Source organism: Talpa occidentalis, unplaced genomic scaffold (genome assembly GCF_014898055.3).
Source record: "Talpa occidentalis isolate TD23 unplaced genomic scaffold, MPIMG_talOcc4v2.1 talOcc4.6, whole genome shotgun sequence".
Classification (NCBI taxonomy): domain Eukaryota; kingdom Metazoa; phylum Chordata; class Mammalia; order Eulipotyphla; family Talpidae; genus Talpa; species Talpa occidentalis.
The window spans coordinates 108,559,354-108,584,723 of record NW_023604972.1 but is presented as its reverse complement, the minus strand read 5'-3'; the positions used below and the strand labels follow the sequence as shown (position 1 = coordinate 108,584,723).

Below are 25,370 nucleotides of genomic sequence, written 5' to 3'. Positions count from 1 at the left end.
AAATAAGCTTACGCCCTGTATATTAAATTATAAGTTGAGTTTCCTCATGTTCAAAATATACCTGGTTTAAAAAACTGAAAGTGTTAATATTTAACAGTACCAATAAAACATGCCGGCAGGTAAATGTTCTAAATGAAGAAACTTAGACTAGATAAGGATAACTAACTTTTCTTCCAGTAGATTTCAGAGCTTTAAAATTATATTCTTGGTGATATATATTAGTGGTAATTAATCTCATGCTTAAAAATACTTCTTTATTTAACTGAGAGAAGTACATTTCAGTATTATATGGTGAATTTTTAGGGAATGGTGGTAGTTAAATGTGACTAATTTTAGCAAATCTTTTTCCTGAAAATATGTAATTTTTTACATATGACTGCCTGAAAAGTCTCAATTGCAGTGTGACTTTTCCCCCCAACAATTCTTCCATTTTCTTAAATTTTTAAGGTTTTCTTCCTGGGAAGATTTTGAAGAAGAACATGGCAAAGGCAGAGAATATGGTTATGCAAGCCTCCACAAGGAGCTGGAGCCGTTTCTATTACGCAGAGTTAAGAAAGACGTGGAAAAATCTCTTCCTGCCAAAGTTGAGCAGATTTTAAGAATGGAAATGAGTGCTTTACAGAAACAATATTACAAGTAAGCAGTCAATACATATGTTCTGAATAACTCCCCCATCCTTGTCTTATCAAAGTGCTTCCCCGCCCCTCTCTCTCTTCATATCTTTTAGAGCAATAACAATTCTTGAGTTTTAGAACAGGTTTATTCTATTATGTAGTGGGGCAAAGAGACTTAATGGCTTGTCCAATATTGTTAATGACATAGGTTAACTTGTCTTTGAATGCATCATTAATTGTTTTTCCTTGTTTCATACTAATAGCTTAATGAGGATTTCTTTTAAGTATTAGGAGTTATATGATATTAAGCTAAGACGTTATTGTGAAACTATGATAATTATATAACTTGACTTATAGAAGTAGATGCCAGAAAAATTTAGAGCAAAATTTCAGACCTGTCTGACTTTTGAAGAATATTAATCATATTTTGTATAAATTCTGCTTGTCAGATCTATATAGTAATACTCCAAAGACTCTAAAAGGAAAATTTGTCCTAATAGCTATTGAGACACTTAATTGCATAAAGTGCACTACTACTGTGCTTGAATTCTCAAAAAAAAATTGAGTTGTGGAAAAGTCATGACATATTTTTCCTATGTTTTTCAAGCAAAAATATGTCGAGACTTTTCCGACAACCCAATGTATAGTAAAATATGTAAATGCTACACATTTGAAAATATATATATTGCATAAATTTTAATAGATTCTTATTGTGAAAAATTTCAAACAAACACAAAAGATCATAAAACTGCCACCTTTCAGCTTTATTTTCAACTTATAGAAAATTATCTCTAGTGATGTCCCCACTTTCCTACCTCCATCATTTTGAGGCAAATCAAGAGATCAAATAGTTTCAAGTCTCTCTGGGAAATAAATGTAGTGGAAGGGAAAGTAGATTATGGGTGAGAGGAAATGGTCTGTATGGATTGGAGTAATAAAATAACCACCCATAATTTTTTATAAGCTACATATGTGTTGTGTAACTACAATTTACAAAAGACATTGTGGTTAAGCCAGATATCCTCATGAGGCTTCTTGATCTGTGCATTGTCTTTTTTCAATGTAGTGTATTCATAGGAAGGTTAAGATAAATAATAGAGTTGACCATTTTTAAAATAAATTTTGGGCTGGGTATGGATTAATACACTATGCTCCTTGTATTACATTAAGCCTTTACTTCATATAGTTAGGAGTTCCGATAATATATTACATTTTCTCATTAGTCTTATGAACATGGTTTTTCATTTTATATATTTCATAATGATGGAGTTTTGCTTTGGTGCTTGATTTTTTGAAATATTAATATAATTTTTTGGACCTGCCCGGTGGCGCAGCGGTTGAGCGCTGGGTTGCGAAGCTGCCCGCAGCCTCTGCAGTGCCGGTTCAATCCCCGGCTGCTCCCCGGCCACCGGAGGAGGGTCCCACATGGCGCGCAGACTCTCCTGCCGCCTGCTGCTCCCCTCAGCAGTGTACTTTGGTCCTTCTGCCTGCTCTGCTCCCCACTCTGGCTCTGGTAAATTCTCTCACCCTCCTGCGCTTCTGACTGTACCCAGTGCTTATATAAATAAATAAATAAATAAATAAAAATCTTAAAAAAAAATTAATATAATTTTCATGTCTTTCTTTAATAGGTGGATATTAACTAGAAATTACAAAGCCCTCAGCAAAGGTTCCAAGGGCAGTACCTCAGGCTTTTTGAACATTATGATGGAGCTAAAGAAATGTTGTAACCATTGCTACCTCATTAAACCACCAGATAATAATGAATTCTATAATAAACAGGAGGCCTTACAAGTAAGAATTTTAAATATTATTTTGTGGTAAAGCAGAGCTCTTGAAATATTTATTTTACTTTTAAGTGAAAGTGTTACAATGTTTTAATATTTTGGTTAGATTTGTTGTTTGGTTAATCATGATTTAAATTATGGTGCTTCTTATTTTTTAGCCCTTTTAAAAAAGCTTTCAAATCATAATTTGCCCAGCTACTTTGTTTTGTTTTCGAGAAATAAATCTAACCATGTGATATTGTAATTTATCTAGTGAGAATCCCTTAGTGTATTCTTAATTGTGAATAAATATCACTAGTGATGATTATGCTAAATATGGCAAATGATAATCTTAAGGACACCTTGACCTCCGATAGTACAGTTCCAATCATTTTGGAGACATTAAGTGTGAAGAAGGTACAGTTGTTATCCAGCCACAGTAGAGCTCTGAAGTACTAGGATCAGTGACTAATATCCATAAATTAGAATACATTTTCTTATACTCTGAGACCTTTGGTTGCTTAGTTGCTCCTTCTTATTGTATATTTTTAGTTAAGAATTTTAGAGAAATATTTTAGTGACTTACAAATAGAGTGAGACAGTGCCTTTGTTCCCCTGAAAAGATAATATAGATGTTAAATGGTAAGTAAAATTTAGTTTAATAAAACAAAAGTAATAATTGTCCTAGAACTTTTTGAAAACTGAAATAAACTTATTTTCCAACATTAGGGAAATTTAAATCTCAATTTGAAATAATTAAACTGAAGTGTTAAGTGGCACATTTATTTCATCTGATTGGATCCTTAATATAACAGTTTTAATTTATTGTTTCCTTAGCACTTAATCCGTAGTAGCGGAAAATTGATTCTTCTTGACAAGCTGTTAATTCGCCTAAGAGAACGAGGCAATAGAGTTCTTATTTTTTCTCAAATGGTGCGGATGTTAGATATACTTGCGGAATATTTGAAATATCGTCAGTTCCCATTTCAAGTACGTATTTCATTTTGTCTTTTTTGTTGCTATAAATTTCATCTATTCCTGAATACATTGATACCCAAATCAGTACTCTCAAACTTTGGAGAGCTTTTCCTGGACCCTTATCCCCAGAGTTTCTGATTCAGTAGATCTGGAATGAAATGCAGTAATTACATTTCTAATGGTTAACCATAGTGGATTTAATCAGTGTATTTTTTTAAAATGACTTTTTTTTAAGATTTATTTATTTATGCATATAAGAACTGGGGTATGGGCCAGAGGTGTGGGGTGGTGAGAGGATTCACCAGAGACAGAGTGGGGAACAGAACTGGTAGATTGACTGAAATACACTGCTGAGAGGAGCAGCAGGAGAGCTAGGAGAGGTCTGCTGCGCCATGTGGGTTGCTCCCTGGCTGGAGATGAACTCATGTTGCAGTGGCTGCGGATAGGTTCATTGGTTGCATCTTAACCAATGGTTGCGCCATCAGGGAGGCCCCTAATCAGTGTGTTTTAAACTGTGACTGTTACCTGTTAATCTGGGAATCAATGTAATTGTTCATATGTAAAATATATTTTTTACAGTGGGTTTCAGACAGATTAATATGATAGCTGGTGCAATTATTTACTACTTATTAGGGGAAGTAGTCATAGTGGTGATAGCACAGACTCTGGAGACATTGTTTTACTGCCTAATTAAGTATCATGTACTTTCATAGTCTTAGAAAGTAATGCTGCACTTGTATCTTAATTAATATCATAATTGATTTTAATTTTAAATATTTTGTTTATATTAATACAGTATTTTAATGTGTTTCATTCTAGAGATTAGATGGATCAATAAAGGGAGAGCTGAGGAAACAAGCTCTAGATCATTTTAATGCTGAAGGATCAGAGGTATGAATGCTTTAAAAAATTCAGATAAGTTTTATTAATTTAATAATTGGTAGCTCATTTTTAAAAAAGTCTGGGGGTAGCCAGTTTTGATTTGCAAGTATGGTTTTAAAGTCAGTATTCTGTGTTAAAGCTGAAGAACTTTAGGCTTTCTCATCAATATTGTTTGAGCATAGGATAGTCAATTTACTTCAAAATAAGTTAACCTACTTTCGTATAGAACTCATTTTTAATTTGGTGTTCATTATCCCCATGTATATTTGTATTTTGGAATCTTATTGATTAGTTTTGTTAGAGGTTTATATATTAATGTTTTTTAAAACGATCTTTTAATTTTGTTGATAAGATATTTTTTAAATTCATAAAATCAGTTGTAAAATTCTCATTGATTATTCAGTTATAGTTTAGAAGAATTTAAAGTCGTGCCTATTTATAATTCCTTATAGGATTTCTGCTTTTTGCTTTCCACAAGAGCTGGAGGTCTAGGAATTAATTTAGCCTCTGCTGACACTGTTGTTATATTTGATTCTGATTGGAATCCACAAAATGATCTTCAGGCACAGGCTAGAGCTCATCGAATTGGGCAGAAGAAACAGGTATTTTTTTCTCCTTTATTTCACTATTTAGAATCTTTTCTTCATGACCAGTGTTGAAAAAATTATTTGGTTTACCCTCCTGTGAGTTCATTGGAGTAGTGATATTCCTACTTAGCAATAAGATGTTGAGCAATTCACATTTACCATAATCCTCTGAAATTCTGACAAATTAGATACTTATTCCTAAATAGGAGAATTCACTCTCTTCGGATCATTCTGTTCACAGTTCTGGAGACAATGTTTTTCATTCAATGTATTCTCTTTAAAATGTTTCCATTTGCTTCTTTTAATAATTGAAATGAATTTTGCCTACTAGTACAATGTTTTTTGTTAACCTGTATTTTATCCATGCAAAAAAATAATACTAGAATGTTCAGAAAATGTTCAGAGAGATCTACTACTCATAAGTATAATAGAAGGTAAGAGCCAGGAAATATACCTGGTGCATAACAAAGTAAATTGGCTATTAGATAATAAGAGACATATTTGAACATTGTAAAGAAGGGGGAACTTGAAGTGTAGAGTTAACATTCCAAGAGAAATTATAGATAATTGGAGAGTAGAAAGTGAGAAAACAGGATATTTCTACAAATGAGTTGGGCCTAATGCATATGTGAGAGTCAGAATATCCCTGTATTATGTGAGAAGTAAGTAATTGATCTGAGCAGATGAATATATTAAAGTCCTCAAACATGGCTAGATTTAAATTTCGCTTACTTTGTCACCAAATTTTCTAATAGGTGATGCAAAAAAGAGGATAGATTAGGAAAAGAAAAAGTAAAACTGAAAGCTATGGAAAGCTGCCTGATACTCTGTTAATAGTTACCTGAATTTGACTGCAAAATAATGACAATACAGATTTCTTACCATTATGTTACAAATTTTAAAACAAATGTGGTGTAAATACAAAGTGCATTTTTATTATTAGTTGATAAGATAGATTCTTAATTATCTCATTGTTGATAAAATATAGTAAAGTCCTTAAGCTTTCATGTACTATTTTTTTTTTTTACTAATATTTTAGTTATACAGGTTTCTTGATTCTCATATCTAACAAAAGGAGTTAAATATTTGCATGTAGCAACTACAAAGTGAATAGTAGATAATTAATGCAGATGAGTTTTATTGAGGATATCAACACTTAGGAGAATTTGAAAATAACTTGTGAAAAAACTGCAAATAAAACAGTATCAAATGATTTACATGAGTTATAATCCTGAAAAAATAGTGTATAACCTTACAAATATTCTTTGTGTTTTTATTAAAAGAGAGTTTGCACACACGATAATTTTAAAATGGACTTTTGAAGTTATTTGAAAAGGTACAAGATAATTTTTCATTGTATCAGAATGTCCAGTTTAATGCAGAATGTTTAATATCCCAGGTTCCTGTGCTCTAAATAATAAACCCATTTGAGCATTGGAAAAACTTAATATATTTCTCTAAATTTTCAAAATGTTCCTATATGGTGGTACTGTTTGATATAGCAAACTGGACGTGAGGAATCTGGCAAAATTGTTACAGTCAATTCTTGTCTATTTTGGAAAATTTGATCTTATGGCAGGAATTCATCAACTTGGAAGTGGTTCTTAGAATTCATTAACTTGGGAAGTGGTTCTTTTGGCTTTTATGGAATCAAAATGGAGGGAACTTAATTCTTTCAATTAAAGGGTTCTTAAGTTTGTCCTTTTTTTCCAGTCAAAAGGTAATTTTAAAATTACTGTTACCCTTTTAAAAAAAGAAAAAGGAGCAATTAAATCTCCTAGCCAGAATGTAAGAAAGACATACTCTCAAAATACTAAGTTCAAGAAACTTAACTTTCAGCATATTATTGCTGTATGTATTTTTAATTTTCATTTTGATTTTGGCTAGTGAAAATTTTTTATAGGATGAACTTCATTTTATATACTGATACAGGGCATTTCAGATTATAAAACAACTTTTTACTGCAGTTTATGTTTGATCATGCATGTCTTTACAGGTAAATATTTATCGTCTAGTTACAAAGGGATCAGTTGAAGAGGATATTCTTGAAAGGGCCAAAAAGAAAATGGTTTTAGATCATCTTGTGATTCAGAGAATGGATACAACTGGGAAGACAGTACTACACACAGGTTCTGCCCCCTCAAGGTAGTTACTTAAAAAAAAAGTAATTTTCAAATCATATTACTCTCATTTTTCTGAAAAATTGAAAATTCTAAGTAGATCATTGAAGTATACTATATTTTGTGTTACAATATTTTTTTTATTTTTTTTAAGTATTGCACTAATTTCTCATCAAAGGCACATAATCAGTTCCTAATTTCACCACTCTAGATTTGTAATCTTGAGGGAAAATCCTTTACTTTCCAGATGTCAAGTTTTTTAGTTTTACAGTAGTGTACTATGGTAGTTCACCTCTGTGTCATGTAACTGCTATTAAGTAGCCAATGTTAATAGTTGGTAAAAGCACTACGTAAATGTTAGATTTTTAACTGTTAGTGTTAAGTATTTTTGTTTTTCCTGATTTTAGTTCTACTCCTTTCAATAAGGAAGAGTTATCAGCTATTTTAAAGTTTGGTGCTGAGGAACTTTTTAAGGAACCCGAAGGGGAAGAACAAGAGCCTCAGGTAAAAAACAAAACAAACAAAAAAAAACCCCTGGTCTCAGAATATCTTACCTATTAAAACTCTATTTAAGTATAAAGTATATTTATCTTAAAACATATTGATATATATTTACAAGATTTTCTGATTACAGGAGATGGATATAGATGAAATCTTGAAGAGGGCTGAAACTCATGAAAATGAACCAGGCCCTCTAACTGTAGGAGATGAATTGCTGTCCCAGTTCAAGGTAGATTTTTTCTTTTTAATTTTTTAAAATAAATGTTATAAATTGAGACAGACTGAGTTTTTGTCATTTAGTTTTTATTCTTTCCATTTTTAAAGAAGAAACAGCAACATAATTTTTTGTCTAAAATTTTATATGATGTATAAAATTATTTTTCCTTTATTCCTACAAATCAGCCATAACCTCTATGAATAGTTATATTTAGTTGGGATGGGGAAGCTGTTACTTCCTAATTAGCAACTAAATTAGTGGTTGGCCAATAGCATGTTCTCAAATATTTGGGTAAATGAGTGAGTGTCATCTTTAATTTAGATTTCCACGACTGAGAGCCGTTAGCTGATTATTTTACTGGAGCACTCTTTGACATTAGATTAACTTACGTTATCACAACTAAGAGAACTCAAAACAGTCAAAGTAAACAGTAAGTGTCTATTACTTAGCACATACCCTGGTTTGGTGAGGGTGAAACTGTTAACAACCAACCTCATGACAGTAAATTGTGTGCTTATTGTTAGTATAAAGAAACAGGTTCCTTTATATTCTAGCCATTTTCCGTGAATCAAGGTTTTTTTTTTTAAGGTTCAATTCAATTTTTGTCATTTGTTCATTGAACAAGTAGTTGAAGTTATTGAGTGCCTGCAATGTACCATGGATAGGGATGCATCAGTGAATAGCAACTTTTGAAATTTTAATGAGTCAGTCTGGCTGCAGTCAGGAGGATATCGATAGTAGCACAAGAATTAAAGTAGGGAGATAAGTTAAAAGACTATTTCAGTTTTCCTGGTGAGAAGCTGTCTGGGTATGATCCAATTCCCTCCCATCCTTCCTCGCTCCATTTCTTCTTATGCTAGTTGTAAAAGAGACATAAATTAACTGATACAGGTTATTTTTATACCATTGAGTTGGCAATCACATACAGTTGACTTTAAAAGACTATCATCAGGGACTCCCAGGTGGCGCAGCGGTAGAGCGCTGGGTTGCGAAGCTGCCCGTGGCCTCTGTGGTGCCAGTTCAATCCCCGGCTGCTCCCCGGCCACCGGAGGAGGGTCCCACATGGCGCGCAGACCTCTCCTGCCGCCCACTGCTCCCCTCAGCAGTGTACTTCAGTCCTTCTGCCTGCTCTGCTCCCTACTCTGGCTCTGGTGAATTCTCTCACCCTCCCGCGCTTCTGACTGTACCCAGTGCATGTATAAACAAAACAAACAAACAAACAAATAAATAAATAAAAACATGCCTCTATTAAAAAAAAAATCTTAAAAAAAAAAAAGACTATCATCACATTTAAATATGAGAGAATAAATTATTTTAACTCTGACACTTAGTAAGCAGTTTTCTTATCTTCATTTATAAGTTTTATATACTAGTGTTGGCAGTTGACTTTAATGAAAGCTTTCTATATGTAACACTTCACAGTTCTTAAATGTATTATTTTATTCTTCACAAAATTTAGTGTGCTGTTGCTATCCTTTTTTTCCTTTTTTTTTTTTTAAAGACAAAATTAGGGAATCTAGATCATTTACCTGTGATTTCAAAATTCCTTATGTCAGTAGCTCTTTAGGGTTGGTTTTATGGTCATACCAAAAAAATACTGACTTATTCAATACTTAGTAATTAATGGATTGGTATAATGCCTATAGAAGATGACTTCAGTATGTTGCTACTATAACATAGTGTGTTGTTGTATTCACTTCCTCTGGTTCTTGGAAGAGAATTCTTAGAAGTCATTTTGTTTTTCTACTTTGACCTAATGGAGAAATGAACTTAAGTTTATTAGTCATACGTGGTTTAGTCTGTAGTCTTATTTATTGTATGAGGATATTTAAGCTTTATTTTCTTAATCTAGTTCACCACTTAACTCTCTTCCTAAAAAGAAAAAAAATATAATTTAAGGATGAGTTCTTTTTTAATGCTTTTCCATTAAAATTCTTGAATTTTTCAGGTTGCCAACTTTTCAAATATGGATGAGGATGACATTGAGTTAGAACCCGAAAGAAATTCAAAGAATTGGGAAGAAATCATTCCAGAAGATCAAAGAAGACGATTAGAAGAGGAAGAACGACAAAAGGAACTTGAAGAAATTTATATGCTCCCAAGAATGAGAAACTGTGCAAAACAGGTGACTTTTTAATTTAAAAAGTACTTTGGTAATATAAGAATTTTCACATTTGGACTGAACTTTTTTTTTTTTTTTTTTTTTTAAAGATTTATTATTTATTTATTTGTTTGTTTATACATACAAGCACTGGGTACAGTCAGAAGTGCGGGAAGGTGAGAGAATTCACCAGAGCGGGGAGCAGAGCAGGCAGAAGGACCGAAGTACACTGCTGAGGGGAGCAGTGGGCGCCAGGAGAGGTCTGCGCGCCATGTGGGACCCTCCTTTGGTGGCCAGGAAGCAGCCGGGGATTGAACTGGTGCTGCAGAGGCTGCGGGCAGCTTCGCAACCCAGCGCTCAACCGCTGCGCCACCGGGGAGGCCCTGAACTTTTTTTTGTTAATAGTTATTGGTCCATAATTTTCATATGATATCTTTATCTGATTTGATAATACTTGCCTCATGAAATGAGTTGGAGAGGTTCTCTCCGCTTCTAATTTTGGGAAGAATTTTTGTAGAATTGGCATTATTTCCTCTGTAAAGTTTGGCAGTATTTGTTAGGAAAATCATTTAAGCCTGCAGTTCTCTTGGTTAGAAAGTTTTACCCTTAAATTTCTTTTATAAATAAAGTATTATTTAAAGAATGTATATTTTGGGAGTTTAATGGTTTCTGTCAAGGAATTTGTTCATTTGATCTAAGTTGTTGCATGTATGGGTATAAAGTTATGCGTAGTTTTTCCTTACACTCTGTTAGTGTTTGGAATATTTAATGAGCCCTCATTCCTAATAGTGATTTTTTCTTGATCATTCCAGCTAGAAATTAATTTTTTTATCTTTTTTAAAAATGCCTTTTTGGTTTCATTGATTTTTTGTTGTTATTTTAAACTTCATTGATTTTGTTCTTTGTTTCTTCTTTCTTGCTTTTATTTCAGATTGTTCCTCTTTTTTGTGTATCTGTGTGTGTCAAGATATAAGCTTAGACTGCTGATACTTCAAGACCTTCCATTTCTAATGTTAGCGTTTAATCCTACAATCCCTCTTAGCTCTTCACTGCTGCTTCAGGAGTTCCTAAATTTGATATCTATTGTGTTTTCTTTTCATTCATTTGAAAATATTTTCTAATTTCCTTTGTGACTTCCTTTTTGACCGTTAGGTTATTTTTGGGTTTTGGAAGTGTATTATTTAATTTTCAAATACTTTGGAGATTTTCCAAGTATTTCATTATTGATTTCTACTTTATTATATCATGAATACCATGATAGCACACCTTGGGTGACCTGAAGTTTTACAAATTTGTTGATGTTTATTTCATGATCAAATGAACAAAGTGTAAGATTTTAAAAAAACTTAACAATGCAGTACAAGCGATATTGGATCCTACTGCAAAGGGGGAAAATCCAATTGTCTTTTGCTTTCAAGATTTTTCATCTAGTTAGAGTTTTTTTTGGTTCCTCCTGAAAAATTTGAGCCTAAGGCAAATGAGGGACTCTCCCTCACCCTAGTCCTCACCTCTTAATCTTGCTACTCCTCTCCCAAGGGTAGGTTTTTTGTTTGTTTGTTTGTTTCCCATTTTTCTGTTTGTTTTCCTGCATAGTAGATCTTTGTCTAAGTTCTGTATGTGAGAAGAATCTGGGTAGGCTTGCTTTGCCTGTCCTCTCAAAGGTGGCTGTTGTTTCCTTTCTCCAGGCTTGTACTGGGAAAGAAAGTTTCCTCTAAGTAGACCAGCCTGTTTCTAGGCTGTGTCGTGACCACCTGGTGGAGGTTTGTGGAGAAGCTCCTAAGAGTGGATGCAGGATCTCCCTATGTCTTTGGTTCCCGGGAATCCTGGTAACTCATAGCAAATACTAGCTTGCCTTCCCTGATTGCATTGTGTTCTATCTACCATTCTTGCTTTCCACAAGTGAGGCTGTTTCCGTCCCATCTGTTCTTGGAATCTGCTCTGTTTCCTTATGTGCATACTACTAGATTGCCCTAGGATTCTGATGCATTTAAGAACAGCTCTGGTTTTATAAGTTTGAGTGGGAACAACCTGTCAACTTCTCTGCCTCAAGCAAAAATGAAGCCCAATAAAAGTGATCAAGAATGTAATTTCTTGATAGTATTTATTTCTGCAAATCCTAAAATGATTTCATTTTATGGTACACAGAAATCACAATGTTACATTAGATCTTATGAAAGTATGAGCAGGAGTTAGAACTAAAAGAACCAAATACTGACTAGTTTTCAGCATATTAGGGATTCAGAATATGCACTAAGAATTTGGAAAAACTCCAAATACTTACAGAAAATATGTTTCGCACTGTTAAAAAAAATCTAATAGATGCTTCATATAGGTTTTTATGTGGATTTAACTGGCATTTTTTTTCTTTTGAATATCTGATTAGCCTAACTAAATTACTAGTAAGTAGATGTCAAGGGTGAACAGAAACAAAAAGTCTCCACCCAGAGATAGCACTAGTATTAATATTATAGATACGTAATTCCAATATTTTAAAATATTTTAATTGCTAAAATATTTTAGCAAATATTTGTTGAATTTAATTGGAATCATACCAATTTGGAACTTGTTTCCTTCTCTTTCACAGTATATAATGACTATTAATTATTCAACAACATGATTTTTAATAGAGTCTCAACTTTCCATTGTAGAGATTATTTGTCCAGTCTCTTTTTTATGTATGATTAGATTGTTTGCACCCTTTTTTACATTCATAATGTAAAGTCATTCCTTTGTATCTCTGATCTCAGGAAAAATGTCGAGGAGTGGTGTTACTGGATGAGCATGATAGTTTTTAAGGCTTTTGAAATTGTATTGTCAAATGGTCCTCTCTCCCATTTTAGATACCCATCAGAGATAAAACTTATTCTGTACCATTAATAATATTGGATATTATTACTTAGTTAGAATTGGTCAAATTGATGGTTTAAAAAAAGAATTGTATTTCATTGTTACTTTAACTCACATTTAAAGAATTTCCCAGTGAGGTTGTATTTTATGTTTATGTTATATAATTAATTGCTTGTTTGTTAATAACCTTTCTCATTTTCATAAAAGGACAATAGTTATTTCCCTGATAATTTTTAAGATTGTGTTAAGTATTAAGGCTGTTAATAATTTACTGTATTTAACATGCTGTATTTTTCTATTTTGTTTTAATTTTGTTCATAGAATTTGTTAATTCTATAAATCCTTTAGTGTTTTCTTAATTCTTATGATTGAAACTTTCTTCACTTTAAGCTAGCACCAATTTTTTTTTTCCAAATTCCAGATTAGTTTCAATGGAAGTGAAGGGAGACGCAGTAGAAGTAGAAGATACTCTGGATCTGATAGTGATTCAGTCTCAGAAAGGAAAAGACCAAAGAAACGTGGAAGACCACGGACTATCCCTCGAGAGAATATTAAAGGATTTAGTGATGCAGAGATTCGGCGGTAAGATGAAATAAGACCATTTATTTCAATTTGCCTTTGTTAGAGGGTGAAACTAAAATATGGAAATCCCATAATTTTCAAAGCTTAAGATCAAAGTTTTAGACAAATATATAATTGAGTTTGGGTTGGGTAGTTCTGTTTTATTGTAACTATGGGGGAAAAAGTTTGACATCTAATCTTTGCTGCTGTTTATTTATTGTTAGCCTATTTAGACTGCTGATGTCTTTGGTTTGTTAATGTGGTTCAGAATTGTGGGCCTTTTGAATAATGAATGTATATTTCAATACATTAGATTTATTAAAAATTCTTACTGCATCTATGACTCCCAACATTACTATTTTTATGTGGGAATAAATTTAGTTCCATGATTTTGAGGGTTTTTTTAACATTGAAGTGATTTGCTTTTTGAAAGTAACCACGTTAAAAGCATTTCTGTTATGTCCAATTAGGAACTGAGGTAAGATTGGCCATGCAGAATAAATTGTAGTTTTCTTTCAAAATATGGTTATTTGCATACATAAATTTATTGGGATAACAGCTTAGTTTTGTCTGTTATATTTTTGCATGTGACATTTGTAAAAAGGTTGTTCATTGTTGTATTTTAAGAGTTTTGTTATTCCTTTCAAACCATTGTAACTCTTTTCTTTTAAATCATAGACCTGACCGATAAAATTCTTCCTCATTCTTTCTACCAGGAAACTAAATATATTGTTAGATTTTGTTAAGGGTGCTTTTACGATCACCTGATTTACTGGACTTTCTGTCTTTAGTTGAAGATGCATTTCAGCTTCCACTTTTCCTGGATATTTTCCCTCATCCATCAACCACTTAGGTAGCTTTGTTCTTAAGTAAAATTTTATTTTCCATTGTTGGTATAATACCATACATTTGAATTGAAACTATATTCAGTAAACTTTTATCAACACTTGGAATGTGAGGAGGTGTATAACTGATTGATAATTCTGAAGACACTTCCTGTGATAGCCTGGAACCCTTTTTTGTCTTGTGAAAATAATAAAGTAATTTCTAAAATAAAATTTAGCTTCTTTTGTTTTATTTATTTTGGTTTGTAAACATCATCTGGGTGTTATGAAATGTCTGTCTTACATGGTATATTGTACATTTTTTTCTAGCATAGTTTATTCATTTTTGTTAGTAATAGTGCTTTGAATTAATATTTGAACTAACAATATTTTCTTATTTCTATATAAATATATCTTTGCTTATGTATGGTGGGACCCACATTTAAACCAAGCAATTATTCTCTGTTAGGTTTATCAAGAGTTACAAGAAATTTGGTGGCCCTCTGGAAAGGTAAATAGTTTTGTAATTCTTACAGAATTCTAAGAGTATGTTGCATACTGTCATCTTTATTTATACTAATATTCAGTTTAGTTTCTGTGTCAAATTTACTTAATAGGTATTTACAATTAATCAAAAAAGCACATGCCATTGATTGTAAAAGTTTTTGTACTGTTCTTCCTAGTCTCTAAAATTTTATCTACAAAATGAGATTTTCTATAAAATGTATGGAATCTTTGCATTTTTATAATCTTAAGGTACTTTTCACATGGTTTATCTTGTCCTGTTTTTAATCAAACACAAAATAGCAGGTTCATTCTTAGAGAAACTGAGCTGCTGACCTACCTTTTGACCTTAAGGCCAGTTCTGTTTTCCCTTATTATTATTTAGTAAAGTGTCATTAAGTTTTCCTAATTGCTGTTTCCTTTTTTACATATAAACTGTATTAAAATCTAAATTGCCAAGGAGTTCTTAAATTATTGGTTTATCTTAATTGTTGGTGATTTGCATATTCTTTTTCCTTTGTTGGAGCCAGTAGAGTGACATAAACTTAATTATTATAACTCTTTTTTCTTCCCTAAAGCGTTCTTATTTTGAGATGAATTTTTTATCTGAGATGAATTGCATGAAGTACAATGAAATGATTGCAAAATTATTTTTAGATAATGAGAAAACATTTTGAATGTTATTCACTATTTATATTTTAACTCATTGCATGGTAAATTAAAGAACTTTACTATATCTTTTTCATATAATTATCATAACTTAGTATCAACACTTATTTACCTTTTGAGTTTGAAATTTGATCAGTTTTGGTAAATTTTTATACAATTATATTCCATAATCTTCAAATTTGAAACATAACATATGTAATAAACTATTAACTTTATTATTATCCTTAAATATATAAGTGAATTATATCCTTGTCAGATCTCCTGGTTTTTACTTAAGTCATCCCATTTATGCGAACTAGAATTTGTAGGGCATGCAATATAAGTACATGTAGAGCTTGAGATAGAGTGAAACTTGTTCTGTCTTTCGTGGCACCACTTTATTCTGCAGTATCTTTTCATTGAACTGAAAATTGTATTATTTTGTTGCAGATTAGATGCAATTGCTCGAGATGCTGAATTAGTTGATAAATCAGAGACAGACCTCAGACGACTAGGAGAATTAGTACATAATGGTTGCATTAAAGCTTTAAAGGATAATTCTTCAGGAACAGAACGAACAGGTAACATTAAAATGAGAGTGATTTTAAAAAGAAGTAAATGGAAATTGTAAACTAAGCTTTTATTGAGTTGGGCACGTATTATATTTTAAGTTATCTATTCATCAGTCTTAAAAGATGCTTTACAAATAAAGCAAATCCATGCATGGGTCAAAGGAAATGTTTACAACAGTTATGTTATTGAAGGCAGTAGAACCTAGCTACCTGGTATATTTTGGCAAGGCGGTGACATTAGGAATTACTGTTATACTAAGTTTTGAGTAGATGACTGGGGAAAGATAATGTAAGTGAACATATGTGATACTGGCTTTTTGAGCATAATTACTTCATTATGCTGACTTTACAATTTGTCCAAATAAAAATATACATTTTTAAAAAAAATTTTCCCAACCAGTGGGGTGTCTCTTTTTTTTTTGTTTGTTTGTTTTTTGTTTTGTTTTGTTTTTAAGATTTATTTATTTATACAATAGCTGGGGTACAGACCAGAGGCATGGGAGGGTGAGAGATTTATCAGAGACAGAACCGGGAGCAGAACAGGCATACGGACCAAAAGCACTGCTGAGAGGAGCAGCGGGCACGACAGGAGAAGTCAGCCACGCCATGTGGGAATCTCCGTGGCCAGTCTGGAATTGGATGGGTGCTGCAGAGGCTGCAGACAGTTTCACAGTGCTGTGCTCAACCCGCTGCGCCACCAGGGAGGCCCCAAATAAAAATATTTAGATAAGATTTAGTAATAGTGTACTGGAAAAAAAAAACTTACTAGAATTCTTATTTAGAAGCTAATAGTGTTATCGATTGATTTATGAAACTGGAAAAACAGTTACTTGAAATAATTCTTGTGACTCCATATCTGTTATATATAAAAACTGGAACCATCTTTAGTAAAATTTAAGGTTTGCCAGTAGCCTCTCCTTAGTATGAATAAGTTAATACTTACTAATGTATATAATAGCTTTGTTACTTTGTATCTTGTGGAACTATATATTTTATGCTCTTTTCTCTTTTTTTAAAAAAAAACTAAGGTGGTAGACTTGGGAAAGTGAAGGGTCCAACATTCCGAATTTCAGGAGTACAGGTGAATGCCAAGCTAGTCATTTCCCATGAGGAAGAATTAATACCATTGCACAAATCCATTCCTTCAGATCCAGAAGAAAGAAAGCAGTGAGTTACTTACTTTTTCATTGTAAAATATTTGTTGTTACTATTTGAATTTTCAAAAATGTGTTAAGTATCTTTTGTCATTGGCTAATTTGAATCATATTTATAGAAATAAAGGGTAATATACTGAAGTTCTAGTGACTCATGTTATGTAAAATAAATGTTTAGTAAGGCAACTGCAAACCTGACAGTGGTGATTTATTGCTAGGTATACTATACCATGCCACACAAAGGCAGCTCATTTTGATATAGACTGGGGCAAAGAAGATGACTCCAATTTGTTAATTGGTATCTACGAGTATGGATATGGAAGCTGGGAAATGATTAAAATGGATCCTGACCTCAGTCTAACACATAAGGTAGGTACTTAAGTTTATTTCTTGATTCTTTTGACCATTATAATGCTGAATATAATTTATTCTAATTTTTGCCTTTAAATTTTGTTGGAAATACACTCAAATGGGAGTCAGGAAACTGAAGTATTTGTGTGATTTTGATTTCTTTAGAAGCTGGTTGTCATGAAGAGAGTTGAAGTTAAATCATCTTTGAGAATTTGCTTTGAGAATATATTCTGAAATATATTTTTGTTCAAAGGATTAGGTGTATTTTTCTTTCTTATTATTACCTAAAAATTCAGTCTCTCACTCCATCATTATATATCACTCAAGGGCAAAAAAGGATCCTGAAATATTTTATAGTTTCTTTTTTAAATATCAAACAATGTTTAGGGTTTTTTGTTTGTTTTGTTTTTGTTTTTTTGCTGATTAGATGCTATCACATTAGCTTAAATCATTTTTTTGCCTAGAAAAAAACACTGAAAATAATGCCTTATTCTTATTTGTCTTTTTTATATTTTAAGTTTTTGTGAACAAATGGAAAATTTCAGGTGCTGTGCTCTGTCATTTACTACTTTGACGAAAAACTAAATAGTGCAGATTCCCACTGTAAAAGTTTTCTCACAGTGCATGCTTTGGGTAATCTACATATATGATACTGTAGATTCTAGGAATTTTATATACTTCTTAGGTAAAATACCGTTATTGATAGAGGAAGAAAATCTAAGACTACTTTAATATTAAATAACTGGATATGAAATGTATTCTAGTAGACTTAAAAAAAATTTTTTTAAGATTTACTTATTTATGCATACAAGAGCTGGGGTATTGGCCAGAGGTTTGAGGGGTGAGCAGATTCGCTAGAGACAGTGGGGAACAGAACAGGCAGACTGACTGAAATACACTGCTGAGGGGAGCATCAGGTGAGACAGGAGAGGTTTGCTGTGCCATGTGGGTAGCTCCCTTGCTGACTGGGGATTAAACTTGTGCTGCAGAGGCTGTAGATTGCTTCATAGTACTGTGCTTAACCCCTTGCACCACCAGGGAGGTCCTTAAAAAAAAAAAATTAACCTCACACTTTCAATTTTCATTTTAAATGGAGGACTTTTTTTTCCCCCACATATTTATTTAGAATCCATTCCCACGGAAATGAAATCTTTGAGTATGACACAGGGATTAAAAAAAATGTATTTTGCATTCTGAGTTGTTTATTCCTGCAAATTTTAAGAATTGTAGCTTGTTAATGAATTACATATTTTTTTAAAAAGGGAAAGCATTTTTAGCCAGTAAATTTCTCACATTAGTTACTGAAAACAAACTGAAAAAATTGTTTTCAGATTCTTCCAGATGATCCTGATAAAAAGCCACAAGCAAAACAGTTGCAGACTCGTGCAGACTACCTCATCAAATTACTTAGTAAAGATCTTGCAAAAAAAGAAGCTCAGAGACTTTCTGGTGCAGTAAGTTAAAATTTGAATGCTTAAGAGAAGTTTTCTTTTCCTTTTTTATTAAAGATTTATTTATTTATACATACAAGAACTGGGGTGTGGGAGGTGAGAGGATTCACCAGAGATGTAGTGGGGAACAGAACAGGCAGATCAACTGAAACACACTGCTGAGGGGAGCAGCGGGCAAGTCAGGAGAGATCTGCTGTACCATGTGGGTTAGCTCCCTGGCCAGGGATCGAACTCGTGCTGCAGTGACTGAATAGCTTCATTGTGTTGCATCTAACCCCTTGCCACCACCAAGGGAGGCCTGAAGTTTTCTTTTTATATAAGCTTAGTTTACTGATCATCTCAGAGATTTGTGGTTAATATGGACTTCTAAGTATATATTTTTTATAATTTAGTGGCTTTATTTGTATATGGTAATATTTTACTTTATCTCACCATTCATCTTAAAATTGGTGAATCATATCTTTAAATGTGGGATCTGATTGTTCTTCATTTTTTGTCATTTTTTGTCTTTTTAGTATTTTGAGACAACTTGTTAGAGTGTGGGTACTTTTGAGAGATCAAGCATCCTTTACTATTTTAGAGAACTTAAGGGACAGTTGTAAGATCATTGAACTTATAAGGGGACTCAAAAATGTGAGGAAAAAACACAAAAAAGAGAATTGGAAGCTAAAGCAACCTTTAAAAGTTTACCTGTGAACACCATTTCAATTACCTGTGTACCATTAGAAATCATTTTTAATGCTATCTCTGGTAGCATCAAATGTAGTTGAAAAAATTTAAGAGGATGAAAAACCTTCTTATAGCTGCTTCTCTTCTTTTTTAAAAGGAATAATTACTTCTAAAAGAATAATTACTTGGTTAGTATTTACTGTTAACATTAATAAATATTGTATCTGATTCATTAAGTTACAACCTTTTTGTTGACTTTCTAAGATCAGTGTAGCTTATTACCAACAGACTAAGCATTGTGTAGGACTGTTCTTTTAGCTGTTTAGATATGCCATTTAAGTGTCTTTTTTAAAATTTATGGAGTTGACTAGAATAAAAATAATTATTTTTAGGGAGGTTCAAAGCGGAGAAAAGCAAGAGCAAAGAAGAATAAAGCATTGAAGTCTATAAAAATGAAAGAAGAAATAAAGAGTGATTCTTCTCCTTTACCCTCAGAAAAGTCTGATGAAGATGATGATAAGGTAAAAATATATAACAATCTTTTGTATAGAAAGGGAACATGAAGTATATTACTATTTGCATTTGAAATTCAAATTTAAAATGTTTCTGGTATTGAAGTTTTTTTTTTTTTCTAAGATTTTTATTTATTTATTTGTACAAGCACTGGGTACAGTCAGAAGCGCGGGAGGATGAGAGAATTCACCAGAGCCAGAAGGGAGAGCAGTGAAGTTCTTTTTTTTTTTTTATAGTGCATTATATAGTCTTATTTATAGAATAGTTCTACCAATCCAATAGAATACTATGTATCACTAGAGGGATAGAGCAAGGTCCTTCCTTTTCAAACATTTGCCAATTAACTGAAGTTCTGTCTCCTTTAATTTTATTATGACTTTTAAAGAGAGCTGGTTTACCTTTGTTTTTATCCTAAGGTAAACATTGCTTGTATCATTATTAAAGGGATTCTGTGTTATTTCAGAATCCACGTACATGTAATCCATACTCAAGCAAAGTAAAGAAATTAGTCTTTGTCAGGATTTGGTTAGTAATACATTGGCCATACTTGCACTTTCCAGGATGAGATCACTTCTGTGAAACATCCAAATAAAAAAATTAAAACAGAAAGAGACAGTGAAGAAAAACCTGAGCCAGATGTTTGTATAAAGAAAGAACCAGAAGAAAAGAGGGAAGCAAAAGAAAAGGAGAATAAAAGAGAACTTAAAGGGGATATAAAAGAAAAAGAGGATAAGAAAGATATAAAAGAAAAAGATTTTAAAGAAAAAAGAGAAAACAAAGTTAAAGAAGCTATGCAGAAAGAAAAAGACATAAAGGAAGAAAAGGTATGCAAATCATGATGTAAAATTTAGCAAGTGAATCAACATATCAGGAAAATAAATTGACTATAAACACAAGTTAGTCTCAGTTGACTTCTCTAAAAATATATATATGGGTATCTCGTAGAGGAGAAAAATAGGTTTGATTACTTTCTAACTGCCTATTGATATAGGGTAACATTACAGAGTAGCTTTATTTGTGGTTTCCCCAAGTAAATTGGGGGGAAAATAAAAATGTAAGTGAGAATAAGCAGTTACATAATAAAGTAAGACCATATGTTTTTCCCAAAAGTGGTAATCATTTTGCCTTTGTTGTTTTGTTTTTGTTTTATTTTCCTTTTTCTTCAGTTGAGTGAATCCAAGTCTGACAGTAAGGAAAGATCCAAGAAGTCTTCAGTATCAGATGCCCCAGTTCATATCACTGCAAGTGGTGAACCAGTTCCCATATCTGAAGAATCTGAAGAATTAGATCAGAAGACATTCAGCATTGTAAGTAGTAGACTTTCTGGTTTTTAATAATGATTCACCTAACATTTAAATTGCATTTTCATCTTTTGGTGCTTTTTATTCAGTAATATATTTGAATGTGGTAGTACTTTAGTTTAGATTGATAAAAGCAGTAGATTTAAATTTTGAAAGGTTATTTTGTATTGAGAATCAACTCGAAAAAACTCACTAGAAAGACTGTAGGGACAGATGTGTAAGGAGCTTTTTTTCTCCAACTTTAGGATTTTAAACTTTAGTTCCTGAACCATTTAGCTGTTTGATACTGCCTTTTACCTATAGTGAAAGACTGGTTTATTTTCTAATCTTTTACAGGTAAATATTTTTAGAAAATAAAATGAAAATAAGGGTGAAAAAGAATGCCATGATGTGTTTTATTACTAAATATTAAATTGTTTCAAAATTAAACCTGCACAGAGCTTTCTAAAATTTCTGTACTTTTCTCATTGTGGGCTACCATAGGTTCATGGACCACACTTTGAGTAACACTGATCTAAAATACTGGTTTTATATGTTGTCGTGCTTTTGTGCTTATCAGAGTAAGAAAGACTCTATCATGGCTTTTTCCCAAAGGGTTTATTTACTGGATATATAGGAATCCAGAGTTGTTTCAACTATGAAATTGTTATGTAAATTTTAAGAAAAACTTTATAATGAGATTACAGTATGGGGAAGCGATAAGGGTGTTTGTTAAGTGTACTATATTGGCTCTATAGCCAGACTACTACTTGCTGTGAAGAAAGTATGAAGGTTTGATGAGTTAATATATGTAAAATCTCAAAAACATTGTTGTGTGTAGAAAAATAGAAGTTAATACTGGTTGTGGTAGCAGTTATTACTGAATTAAGACATACCAACTGATTAATGGATAACTAAAAAATCTAGCTATAGAGATAAAATCAAGAAGGAAGAGTAATTTTAAAGAAAAAAAGAATGCTATACTTGAAAGATGGAAATTTTTTACCTTCTAGGATTACATTTGTGTCTTATCCAGTATGCCATTTTAGATCCTCAGCTCACCTCTTACCCTTTTTTTTAATAGGAAAAAAAAATGTATTTTATACTTTGGAGAATTTTGATTAATGAACCCATATGTTCATTTCCTACTGATTTCATGACATCCTAATACGTTTCAAATAATTTACATGCTCTTTAAATAATTCTTGTTACAATACACACACACAGGGAGCTATCCTTACATCTCTGAAACAAATTACTTGCTACCCATGGATAGATTTATTATTAATTTCAATTTTTTTCTTATATACATAAGTAAATAAAATTTATTTACAATTTGTTTTAATATAATTTTGATTCTATTTTTGGTAGTCATAGTTTTTATTACATTAAATTAGATTTCAGCTGAATTGTACAATTTTTGGCATGTCATCCTTAGTGTGCCAGATATATATATATATATATATGGCCAAGGGACAGGTTGTTCAACCTCCTTTCACATCCTGACCATCCAAAATATAATAGTAGCAAAAGTTGTTACCTACTTTGTTTTGCCCCAAAGTTTAAGACACACTATTTATACTTCTGGTTATATTGATTTTAATCACTTTGTCAGTATATTTAATTATATAAAGAACTTTATGTTTTACCTTTTATTTAATCTTACAGTGAATATAAGCTACTGTCATTTAACAGTCTGTGTTTGACTGCTAAAAATGGTGTGCTATAGTGTAAAAAGTAACCATTCTATACAAGGTTAAGTAAAATCAAAAGTTTTTACTACAGAAAGACTAATTTTGCTTTCTGGAAAAAAAAATGTGTGTTGAAAAGCCCTGATATTTCAGGGCAATGCTATGTATTTTCTCATGTAAATGTCAGTAAAGATAGATGTTAAATTCATGTTTTTAATAAATGTATTTCTGTTATTTTTCTATTTTTAAGTGTAAAGAAAGAATGAGGCCTGTCAAAGCAGCTTTGAAACAACTTGATAGGCCTGAGAAAGGCCTTTCAGAAAGAGAACAATTGGAGCATACTAGACAATGTTTAATAAAAATTGGAGACCATATCACAGAATGTCTGAAAGAGTATACAAATCCTGAACAAATTAAGCAGTGGAGAAAGTAAGTAAAGTGCAGAATAAATTTATAATTATATAACCATCTGTTGCCTATATTTCAATTTATTCTTATACTTAAGAAGTTTAGGTAGCAAAATAATATTTAAAGAGGTAACCTGAGGGCAATTGTTTTTTTTTTTCCTTTAACTTTAAAACTTTTTATTCATGAATGATTGCTTAATTATCATGATGAACCACAGCCTTTATATCCTCAACCAATGTAAACTGCAGACTTGTATTTCCACCCTGTGTTTTTATAAGCAGTAACATTATAGTTGATGTTAAATTGTAAACCTGAGCTACTACATTATTTTACAAATAATGATTATCAGCTCTAGCTCAGTGTTAAGCCAAACTACTAGACAACTTAGGAAAAAAATAAAATGAACGCAAACTAGTCATTGACATCAGCATGTTAGTTACTGATTTCTTTTCTACATTAGGTGCAGCTACTCATCAAAACCAAAAAAAGTAATGACATTACTGGAATAGTGATAATTATCACTATTATCACTTATTTCAAAAAATCTCCCCTTTCTCCTTAAATTCAACCAAGACCGAGAGAGAAGAGATCACTAAAAGATCATTATGATCACTAAGCTTTTGAAAACAAGTGAAACTGAGCTATCTTGTTCAAAGAAACAAACTGTGCTTGGATAATAATTGTGTGAAGTCACGTGCTTATAATGCCATAGAATGATTAAGAGTTGGCATCAGAAGACGTGCTCAGGACCTATCTTTGCTAATTTTCAGTTTAGTGACACTGAACAGTTACAGATACTTTTGAGCACCCTGGTGTTATTATTTGTAAAATTATAACACCTGTACTTGAACTTCTTTATATACTGTAAGACACTGCAGATTTTTCAGTTATTAAATAAGTTTAATTATATATGAAGGCTGAGCAGCATTAATCCTAAAATACTGTATTCTTTATCTTTTATTTGTGATTGGAATATATCTACTGGAATGCTAATGTTTTATTTACATATCATAAAACATTATTTCATCCTTTGTAAGCTCTTTCAGTTTATATGATAATCCCCAAAACATGGAACCACAGAACAAAATTAGAGTAACCTTCAATCCTTTATTTTAAGGCTAAGTGGGAATGTAGTCTAATTTGTATATTTAATTTCTTAAATTCTGTGTCAGTGGTTCCCAAGTATCTTGAGTGTTGGTGATAAAATTAGGAAGATAAAGGCAATGTAAGGAATTATTCTTAGTTAAATTTAGTTAAAGTATCATACAAAAATTGTTTCCAACTTTTCCAACTTTTTTAGTGGAAAAAAAATTTGGTGTCGATCTGAAAATACTTGTGTACTAGATACCAGTTTTTAAATCCTATTAAATTTTTGAGGTTATAAGGAAAGCAGAATTTCTATTTTTCTTGCCTGTATACATTAGAAATAAGCAATATCATATTGAAATTATATACACTGAACAGATGTTATTTCAGATTTAATTTGTTATTAGGAAAGGGAAAAAAAGAAACTTCTACAAGAAGAGACACATAGCCAGAAAACATATTTCTTCATCTTCATCCTAAAATTTGGCCCATTTTTTTTACCCAGTGAAACAAGTTTGCCCCCCTCCCCATTTTTTTTTTTTTTACCCACAGATGTCTTGACTTCATGTGCCTTAGTGTTCATTCCTGCAGCAACTGTCTCTGGTTATACCATACTACCCTTAAGGGAGAAGGGAGAACTGAAAAAATTAATTGAGAAATGTTTCGTAAAGTAAATTAGTTTTTGCTCTGGTTTGAGTGTTGTCTTAGAGAAAATTTGGGGAATTGGATGTGGAAGTAAGAGAAGGAGTAACTATAATTGAACTTCTAACCCAGTCTCTCTCCACCCCTCCCCAAGAACATAGCTGCAATTACTGATTGTACAAACGTAATTATAAAGCAGTGGACATTAATCAAGTTATAGCCATAATTATCTGTTTTATTTCTTGCTCATAGATACTTCCATACATGTATGCTGACTAAATATTTGGTGCTGAAGTGAAACATTGTTTATTTAAAAATCACTTGTAACCAAGTCATGACTGTAATAATGTATATTTGTGTCAGAGTACTTTCATATGCCTCATTCTCATCCTTTGAACAGCAT

General features: G+C 32.1%; 1 protein-coding gene across 3 annotated transcripts in view; it reads left to right on the top strand.

The window, feature by feature from the left end:
- The window catches only part of CHD1 (chromodomain helicase DNA binding protein 1), an 85,386-nt gene that overhangs the window by 45,637 nt on the left and 14,379 nt on the right, over positions 1-25,370 (top strand). For 2 of the 3 annotated variants that reach the window (XM_054688276.1, XM_037530372.2), the window contains exons 15-33: positions 448-636; positions 2,246-2,408; positions 3,218-3,370; positions 4,178-4,249; positions 4,693-4,842; positions 6,824-6,972; positions 7,355-7,451; positions 7,582-7,677; positions 9,614-9,790; positions 13,035-13,195; positions 14,468-14,509; positions 15,601-15,731; positions 16,751-16,889; positions 17,095-17,245; positions 18,559-18,681; positions 19,740-19,868; positions 20,421-20,684; positions 21,027-21,167; positions 23,082-23,260. In XM_054688276.1, coding sequence (XP_054544251.1) covers positions 448-636; positions 2,246-2,408; positions 3,218-3,370; positions 4,178-4,249; positions 4,693-4,842; positions 6,824-6,972; positions 7,355-7,451; positions 7,582-7,677; positions 9,614-9,790; positions 13,035-13,195; positions 14,468-14,509; positions 15,601-15,731; positions 16,751-16,889; positions 17,095-17,245; positions 18,559-18,681; positions 19,740-19,868; positions 20,421-20,684; positions 21,027-21,167; positions 23,082-23,260 — 2,706 coding nt within the window. The remainder of the gene's footprint in view (positions 1-447; positions 637-2,245; positions 2,409-3,217; positions 3,371-4,177; positions 4,250-4,692; positions 4,843-6,823; positions 6,973-7,354; positions 7,452-7,581; positions 7,678-9,613; positions 9,791-13,034; positions 13,196-14,467; positions 14,510-15,600; positions 15,732-16,750; positions 16,890-17,094; positions 17,246-18,558; positions 18,682-19,739; positions 19,869-20,420; positions 20,685-21,026; positions 21,168-23,081; positions 23,261-25,370) is intronic. The other variant, XM_054688277.1, reaches the window with a different exon arrangement.